General features: G+C 49.8%; 1 protein-coding gene across 1 annotated transcript; it reads left to right on the plus strand.

Annotated features, from left to right (window-relative positions):
• Positions 1 to 815: 815 nt before the first annotated feature.
• Positions 816 to 3,359, plus strand: LOC120986997 (zinc finger MYM-type protein 1-like). Its single transcript, XM_040415666.1, has one exon. The coding sequence runs from the start codon at positions 816 to 818 to the stop codon at positions 3,357 to 3,359; it is 2,544 nt and encodes an 847-aa protein (XP_040271600.1).
• The last annotated feature ends 6,259 nt before the right edge of the window (positions 3,360 to 9,618 follow it).

The following is a 9,618-nucleotide window of genomic DNA, read 5'->3' on the forward strand; positions in this document are numbered from 1 at the left end:
CCATTCTGCAAAAATTTTTAGTAAAACATGGCCTGCGTGCTGCGTTATTCCATTCAAATATGCGGTACAAGAAGTCCCCGAGTTACGAACATCCGACTTGCGAACAACTCCTGCTTGCGAACGGGAGGCTGCGTGGCCACTTTTCGGCGGCGGGCACATTCGAATGAACCTTTTTGACTGCGAGCACATTCAACGGAATCTTTTCAATGGCGGGCACATTCAAGGAACATCGGAAAACAACGTATCTGCTGTTATGCGCATTCGCGGCCACTTTTTGATGGCGGGCCCATTCGACGGAACTTCAAAAAACAACGTATCTGCTGTTCTGCGCATGCTTTTCCGACTTACGAACATATTTGACTTAAAAACAAACCTACAGTCCCTAGCCAGTTTGGAACTTGGGGACGGACTGCCTGTATTTATCTCATGAAACCAATTGCTATTTTATTATTGCATGCAATTTTTAGGAAAATGTGTCGTCGCCCAATACCGCATGCAATATGCTTTAGTGAATGGAGCCCATGATCACATTGAGGTGGAGTGAGTGATAAGCGCCTTTGGGCAATCTTACTTAGATATGACCCAAATTTGGGATTCTGGCTGCGTTTGTTCAGAACAAGAATCCTATCTCCCTGTTTCAGGTCAATCCAAAAATGTATCCACACAAGTCTGGATTTCTGAAGCGCAAGGAGAGGAAAGAGCGAGAGGAAGAACAAGAAAAAATAAAGAAGAAAAATCTAATATTTCACTATTTTAAGAAGCCAGAAACTACCTAGGAACCTAATGTTGAACAAGGAGAATCCTCAGAACTAGATATGGATGTTAGGTCAGACACAATTGAGGGCCATTCTCAACATTGTGAGCTGCTCACTATATCTGAAGATTTGCAAGAAGAGGGTATGGCTGCCTTTGAAATTCAAAACTGCTCCACTGAGAGTGTTTTACCTGAGGAAAGTGTGTCCTCATGCACCCAGTCTGCTGCAAGTATAGAAGATACCTCCTCCATTGCATATCCCTTTGAAATTTTGAGCGATTTAGAAACTTCATGCAGCTCCTCTTTTGCCTCAAGTTCTACAGGTCCTGTTACTATGGATTTGTGCAAAGTCGATTGGAAAGATCCAGCACTGTGGCCAGAAAATCTTCAAGACAAAGAAAGAAATCAAATTGTGCTTTCTGGATTGATGACTGAAGAGGATCTGAAAAAAATGGCATATCGTATGACTTTGGACAGCGATGGACGTTCATTTTCGGAGTATCTTTTGTATGCAAAATCCTCAAATGGACGTGAGAAGATTTTAAGAGACTGGCTTCGATGGAGTGATTCCAAACATGTTTTATACTGCATCACTTGCAGAGCTTTTTCTACAAATTATTACCATAGAAAGGATGGGAGTATACTATGTAGGAGCGAAGGCTTTGACCCTTCCAAAAACACATGGCATCGACTTTATACACGATTGCCAGAGCATGAACGTTCTGCTCAACACCGAAAGTACTACCTAAGTTGGCGAGCTTTACAGAGGTCCATAGGCGGACAAGGTGTGGACTTTGAGATGGAAAGAAAATTGACAAGAGAAGCAGAAAAGTTTGCAGCTCTGTTGGAAAGGCTTCTTAATGTTACCTTATTTTTGGCCTCACGGAATCTGGCTTTTAGAGGATGTTCTCAAAGAATTGGAGACATTCAAAATGGTAATTTCCTTGGAACTCTTGAACTTGTTGCCAAATATGATAGTGTACTTAGGGAGCACTTGGAAAAGGTGAAACAAAGCCAGGAAAAAGGAAAGCGTCTACCTGCACATTATCTGTCATCAGCCACACAAAACAAATTAATCGATGTATGTGGAAGACATGTTTTGAATGTCATGCTTTCTGAAAGGCAACAATCTATTTATTTTTCAGTGATCTGTGATGCAACACCAGATGTATCGCATATGGAACAGAATGTTATTATTCTGCGATATGTGCACAGAGATCTTGTGAAAAGAAAATGGGGCATTCAAGAAAGGTTCCTGGAATTCTTTGATTTCTTTGAGAAGACTGGTGAAGAAATTGCTGAAATGCTGCTAACAAGATTGTGTGAGCATGGCATTGATGTCAAAGACTGTAGAGGTCAAGGATATGATAATGGAGCCAACATGTCAGGAAAAATTAAAGGTGTAAGATCCAGGATCCAACAAAAGTATCCAGCAGCGTTGTTTAGTCCATGTGCAGCACACTCATTAAATCTGGTTGGTGTACATGCAGCTTCAAGTTCCCCTGAAATGAAGACCTTCTTTGGGAGTGTAAATAGGCTATATGTTCTATTTAGCAGCAGTCCTGAGAGATGGAGCGCTTTGTTAGATGAAGTTGGTGGTTCTTTACATGGCCTTAGTGACACCAGATGGAGTTCCAGGATTGAAGCAGTAAAGCCAATCGCACAAAAGCTTCCAAGTGTTCTGAAAGCTTTGGAAAGAGTGCTGAAAAGTAAAAAACTGACAAGTGCTGCACACTCTGAAGCGGAAGGGCTGCTAGATTATTTCTCCTCTTTCCGTGCAATTGTTCTGGCTACATTCTGGGTCAAGGTCCTGCAAAGTTTTGAGGAACGGAATAAAATCCTTCAGTCCAGGTCTGTATCTATTGACATAGGTGCAGCCAACATCAGGGCTTTGTCTGAAGAAATGAAGATTCTACGGGATAAGTGGCCAGCTCTACTCTCGGAGTCCAAAGTTGTTGCTGATTCTATGGAGATTCCCAAGGAGCTACTGAATGCTCACCAGCTTCGTAAAAAGAAGGCTGATAAAAATGTAAAAGATCTGGATGTGGAAATTTATTTCAAAGTCAATATGTTCTTCCCAGCAATGGATGTCATAATTTCAGACCTGGATCAAAGATTTAAATCAATGGAAGAAGTCTGCAAGCTCTTTGCTCCCATCTTGAATCTGAGGACTCTTTCAGAAGAAGAACTGAAAACTTCAACAGAAATGCTGATTTCCACATACCGTGATGACTTTACTGAATCCCTACTTACAGAACTACAACTCCTGCGGAAAATCTATGCAGAAACATTTACCAATCAGCTGGGTCCCTTGGAATTATTAAATTCAATTTATGAGCTGCAGCTTGAAGGGATTTTTGGAGAGATTTGTATTGCCCTTAGAATTTTTGCTACCCTTCCACTCTCAGTTGCAGAAGGAGAGAGAGCGTTCAGCAAGTTAGCCTTGATAAAAAACTATCTCCGATCGACAATGAGTGAGCAGCGTCTGAACAGTCTGGCTCTTCTGTCCATTGAGCATGAACTTGCAAGACAGCTAAACTTTAAAGACCTTATAAATGAGTTTGCTGAAGCAAAGGTACGAAGAATGTCCACTACAAATTTGTAACACCTTTGGCAAAATGGGAAAGGACTAGTGAAACTGGTCAGTGTTTCACATTGTTTTTGGGTGAAGCCATAAATATATGCACATATGCAGACTGTGAATGTTCAATTGCACTCTGAACTTGGGTCGTTTGACTCCTGTTGTTTTTGTGCCTGTTGGCGCACTTATGTTTACCCGGTTGTCTACAGTAAACTATCTTTAACGAGACCTGGCTTGTTGTTTTTTTTCCACCTTTATCATTTGTTTAATCTTCCTAATTTTTTCAAAATACCACTTCATTTATTCATTAATGTTTTTTTTATTACATATTGATATTAAAGAGGTCTGTTCTCATCTGAAAACAGTATTTATTTTGGATAATAAAACTTATAACTGGCTGGAGAAAAATAAATATCACTTGTAGACAAATCTGCATGTTGTTTCAAGGCGGCGTCTGGGGAGGGGCCAAGGGCGGGGCCAGGGGTGTGGCTGAAGGAGGGATCAGGGGGTGGAGCTGAAGGGGGCCCCGTCATGTATGCTGTACGGGGCCCCATGATTTCTATCAGCGGCCCTGGCCCCAGCCCAGTGGTCTTCGTTCCCTGCAACGCTTTTTGGGCTTCGCCAATTATTATCGGAAGTTCATCAGGGACTTTTCCATGCTGGCCAAGCCTCTCACGGATCTGACCAGGAAGGGCAGTAATTCCCAGGTCTGGCCGCTCGAGGCCATCCGAGCATTTGAGGCTCTAAAGTCCGCTTTTGTGTCGGCTCCGATTCTGTCGCATCCCAACCCTGGGTTGCCCTTTGTCCTCGAGGTGGACGCGTCTGAGACGGGAGTAGGCGCCCTTCTGTCTCAGCGTAGAACACCAGAGGGCCCTCTGCTTCCTTGTGGGTTTTACTCCCGGAAACTGTCTTCCGCGGAGTGCAACTATCAGATTGGTGACAGGGAGTTATTGGCCATCGTGCAGGCCCTTAAAGAATGGAGGCACTTGCTCGAGGGTTCGGTGGTTCCGGTTCTCATCCTGACGGACCATAAGAATCTGACCTACCTTTCTGAGGCCAAGAGATTGACACCACGTCAGGCCAGATGGGCTCTGTTCTTGTCACGTTTTAATTACGTGGTCTCCTACCTACCCGGCTCCAAGAACATCAGGGCGGATGCCTTATCACGGCAGTACTCCGAGCTGTCCAGGGAGGAGTCGATTCCGACTTCGGTCATACCTCTGAATCAGATCCTGGCCGCCATTCGCACCAGCCTGACCTCTCCCCTGGGTGAGCAGATTTTGGCGGCTCAATCTGGTGCTCCCTCTGGGAGACCCAACGGCAGATGTTTTGTGCCTGAGGAGTTGCGCACTCGGTTGTTGCGAACCTACCATAACTCCAAGACCGCGGGGCATCCTGGAAAGAATCAGCTGTCCTGGGCTGTTTCACGTCTGTTCTGGTGGTCTTCCCTACGTTCCGACATCGCCGCATATGTAGCGGCATGCTCCGTTTGTGCCCAGAGTAAGTCCCCTCGGCACCTTCCGTTGGGCCTTCTGCAACTCATAGCCACCGGGGAGCGCCCATGGTCACACCTGGGGATGGATTTCATTGTGGACCTCCCTGCATCCCGAGGCCATACGGTCATTCTCATGATTGTGGATCAGTTTTCCAAAATGTGCCACTGTGTTCCTCTCAAGAAGTTACCCTCTGCACAAGAGTTGGCCACGATTTTTGCCAGGGAGGTCTTCCGGTTGCACGGTTTGCCCAAGGAGATTGTGTCGGATCGGGGGAGTCAGTTTGTGTCCAGTTTCTGGCGCGCCTTTTGCTCCCAGTTGGGGATTCATCTCTCCTTCTCCTCGGCCTACCACCCTCAGTCCAATGGGGCCGCAGAACGATCCAATCAGGCCTTGGAGCAATTCCTTCGTTGCTATGTCTCCGATCACCAAGACAATTGGGTTGACCTTCTGCCTTGGGCTGAGTTTGCCAGGAACACGGCGGTGAACTCTTCCTCTGGGACGTCTCCCTTCATGGCCAATTATGGGTTCCAACCTGCCGTGTTACCGGAGGTATTCTCTCCCCAGGATATTCCGGCTGTGGAGGATCACCTTTCCGTCCTACGTGCTTCTTGGGTACAGATCCAGAAGTCCCTTGAGGCCTCTGCGCAGCGCCAGAGACTCCAGGCTGATCGCAGACGAGCGCCTGCTCCTTCCTACCAGGTCGGAGACCGTGTATGGTTGTCCACCCGCAACCTCAACCTTCGAGTGCCCACTCCCAAGCTGGCGCCTCGCTTTGTTGGTCCCTTCCGAGTGCTTCGCAGGGTAAACCCGGTAGCCTATGCCCTTGCGCTTCCTCCTGGCATGCGGATCTCTAACGTGTTTCATGTCTCCCTGTTGAAGCCACTGGTGTGTAATCGTTTCACTTCCTCGGTTCCTCGGCCTCGTCCGGTCCGAGTGGGCAATCATGAGGAGTATGAGGTGAGCAATATCCTGGACTCACGCCTGGTCCGCGGTCGGGTGCAGTTTTTGGTCCATTGGCGTGTGTCACGGAACCATGAACCAGACGTACAACAAGAGATAAGTGAAAATAAGAAGGCTTTATTGAAAATAAAGCTGTAAAGCAAAAGTCCAAACGGATGGTGAAACCGAGCAGAGTCTTTGCGAAGCCAGAGGTCAGGAACCAGAAGGGTAGTCAGACGAAGCCAGGATCAGGAACCAGCAGGGTAGTCAGACGAAGCCAGGATCAGGAACCAGCAGGGTAGTCAGACGAAGCCAGGATCAGGAACCAGCAGGGTAGTCAGACGAAGCCAGGATCAGGAACCAGAAGCAGCAGCAGTCTTAGAAGCATGTGAACACAAGAGGACCAAGCAAGGAACTGAAGCCACAGACCTCCTATATATATGAGCTAGGCATCCAGCTCCTCCCACGGGAAGGAGGAGCCGCAGGGTGGAAGGCTACAAGAAACCCAGAAACCAAGATGGCCGCCAGCACATGTCAAACGAAGGAGAGCAGCAAGCAGGTAAGACCATGACAGTACCTCCCCCTCAAGGGCCCCTCCTCCACGGAGCACAAAACGGTTTCTGAGGGAAGCGTGCGTGGAAGGCTCGGAGCAAGGCAGGAGCATGGACATCTGCGGAGGGAACCCAGGAACGCTCCTCTGGACCATAACCACGCCAATGGACCAAAAACTGCAACCGACCGCGGACCAGGCGTGAGTCCAGGATATTGCTCACCTCATATTCCTCACGATTGCCCACTTGGACCGGACGAGGCCGAGGAACCGAGGAAGTGAAACGATTACACACCAGTGGCTTCAACAGGGAGACATGAAACACGTTGGAGATCCGCATGCCAGGAGGAAGCGCAAGGGCATAGGCTACCGGGTTTACCTTGCGAAGCACTCGGAAGGGACCAACAAAGCGAGGCGCCAGCTTGGGAGTGGGCACTCGAAGGTTGAGGTTGCGGGTGGACAACCATACACGGTCTCCGACCTGGTAGGAAGGAGCAGGCGCTCGTCTGCGATCAGCCTGGAGTCTCTGGCGCTGCGCAGAGACCTCAAGGGACTTCTGGATCTGTACCCAAGAAGCACGTAGGACGGAAAGGTGATCCTCCACAGCCGGAATATCCTGGGGAGAGAATACCTCCGGTAACACGGCAGGTTGGAACCCATAATTGGCCATGAAGGGAGACGTCCCAGAGGAAGAGTTCACCGCCGTGTTCCTGGCAAACTCAGCCCAAGGCAGGAGGTCAACCCAATTGTCTTGGTGATCGGAGACATAGCAACGAAGGAATTGCTCCAAGGCCTGATTGGATCGTTCTGCGGCCCCATTGGACTGAGGGTGGTAGGCCGAGGAGAAGGAGAGCTGAATCCCCAACTGGGAGCAAAAGGCGCGTCAGAACCTGGACACAAACTGACTCCCCCGATCCGACACAATCTCCTTAGGCAAACCGTGCAACCGGAAGACCTCCCTGGCAAAAATCGTGGCCAACTCTTGTGCAGAGGGTAACTTCTTGAGAGGAACACAGTGGCACATTTTGGAAAACCGATCCACAATCATGAGAATGACCGTATGGCCTCGGGATGCAGGGAGGTCCACAATGAAATCCATCCCCAGGTGTGACCATGGGCGCTCCCCGGTGGCTATGGGTTGCAGAAGGCCCAACGGAAGGTGCCGAGGGGACTTACTCTGGGCACAAACGGAGCATGCCGCTACATATGCGGCGATGTCGGAACGTAGGGAAGGCCACCAGAACAGACGTGAAACAGCCCAGGACAGCTGATTCTTTCCAGGATGCCCCGCGGTCTTGGAGTTATGGTAGGTTCGCAACAACCGAGTGCGCAACTCCTCAGGCACAAAACATCTGCCGTTGGGTCTCCCAGAGGGAGCACCAGATTGAGCCGCCAAAATCTGCTCACCCAGGGGAGAGGTCAGGCTGGTGCGAATGGCGGCCAGGATCTGATTCGGAGGTATGACCGAAGTCGGAATCAACTCCTCCCTGGACTGCTCGGAGTACTGCCGTGATAAGGCATCCGCCCTGATGTTCTTGGAACCGGGTAGGTAGGAGACCACGTAATTAAAACGAGACAAGAACAGAGCCCATCTGGCCTGACGTGGTGTCAATCTCTTGGCCTCAGAAAGGTAGGTCAGATTCTTGTGGTCCGTCAGGATGAGAACCGGAACCACCGAACCCTCGAGCAAGTGCCTCCATTCTTTAAGGGCCTGCACGATGGCCAATAACTCCCTGTCACCAATCTGATAGTTGCACTCCGCGGAAGACAGTTTCCGGGAGTAAAACCCACAAGGAAGCAGAGGACCCTCTGGTGTTCTACGCTGAGACAGAAGGGCGCCTACTCCCGTCTCAGACGCGTCCACCTCGAGGACAAAGGGCAACCCAGGGTTGGGATGCGACAGAATCGGAGCCGACACAAAGGCGGACTTTAGGGCCTCAAAAGCTCGGATGGCCTCGAGCGGCCAGACCTGGGAATTACTGCCCTTCCTGGTCAGATCCGTGAGAGGCTTGGCCAGCATGGAAAAGTCCCTGATGAACTTCCGATAATAATTGGCGAAGCCCAAAAAGCGCTGCAGGGAACGAAGACCACTGGGCTGGGGCCACTGTAAGACAGCCGAAACCTTCTCAGGATCCATGGAGAACCCCTCAGCGGAAATGATGTAACCTAAGAAGGTTACCTGGGATCGGTGAAATTCGCATTTCTCAAGCTTACCGAACAGCTTGTTCTCTCGTAACCGTTGCAACACTCGTCTGACATCCAGAATGTGGGCCTCCATGGATTCAGAATATACCAAGATGTCATCCAAATAGACTACCACACACTGCTGCAACAGGTCACGGAAAACATCGTTGATGAATTCCTGAAAGACTGCGGGCGCATTGCACAACCCAAAGGGCATAACCAAGGATTCGTAATGACCGGTCCTGGTGTTAAACGCGGTCTTCCACTCATCGCCCGCCTTGATCCTTACCAGGTTATATGCCGCCCTCAGGTCGAGTTTGGTAAAGACCGTGGCCCCTTTAAGGCGATCGAACAGCTCGGAAATCAAGGGTATCGGGTAAGCGTTCTCGATCGTGATGCGATTGAGACCCCTGTAATCGATGCAAGGCCTCAACTCACCGCCCTTCTTTTTCACAAAGAAAAATCCAGCCCCTGCCGGGGACGAAGATTTGCGAATGTGTCCGCGTGAAAGCGCCTCCCTCACGTACTCCTCCATGGCCTCATTCTCCGCTACCGACAGTGGATAGACTTTGCCACGAGGAGGAACGGCACCATATTGTAACTCTATGGCACAATCGTATGGGCGGTGCGGAGGTAGGGCAACCGCGCGCACCTTATCGAATACATCCCGGTACTCCTCGTATTCAGGAGGCAACAGAGAGTCCGAGGAAGTACACAGCAACTTGACAGACCCATGGATGCAACTAGCCCCACACTGCGGTGACCACGAGAGGATCTCGACCGATCTCCAATCGAAAGTCGGATTATGCTTCTGGAGCCAGGGGTACCCCAGGACCACCGAGTAGTGTGGAGACGAAATAACCTGGAGGCAGACCGACTCTCTGTGAACGGCACCAATGGCTATCCCCACTGGAAGGGTCTCATGAGTCACGTGTGGCGGCAGAAGGGGTCTGCCGTCTATCGCCTCAAGAGCCAGTGGGGAACCTCGAGCCTGCAGAGGAATGGAATTGGCGGCAGCGAACACACTATCAATGAACAAACCACCAGCACCAGAGTCCACCAACGCCTGGGTCGTCACCGAGCCCCCGACCCAGGAGAGGACAACAGTGATCAG

The sequence above is a fragment of the Bufo bufo genome, chromosome 1, assembly GCF_905171765.1.
Source record: "Bufo bufo chromosome 1, aBufBuf1.1, whole genome shotgun sequence".
In the NCBI taxonomy this organism is placed as follows: Eukaryota; Metazoa; Chordata; class Amphibia; order Anura; family Bufonidae; genus Bufo; species Bufo bufo.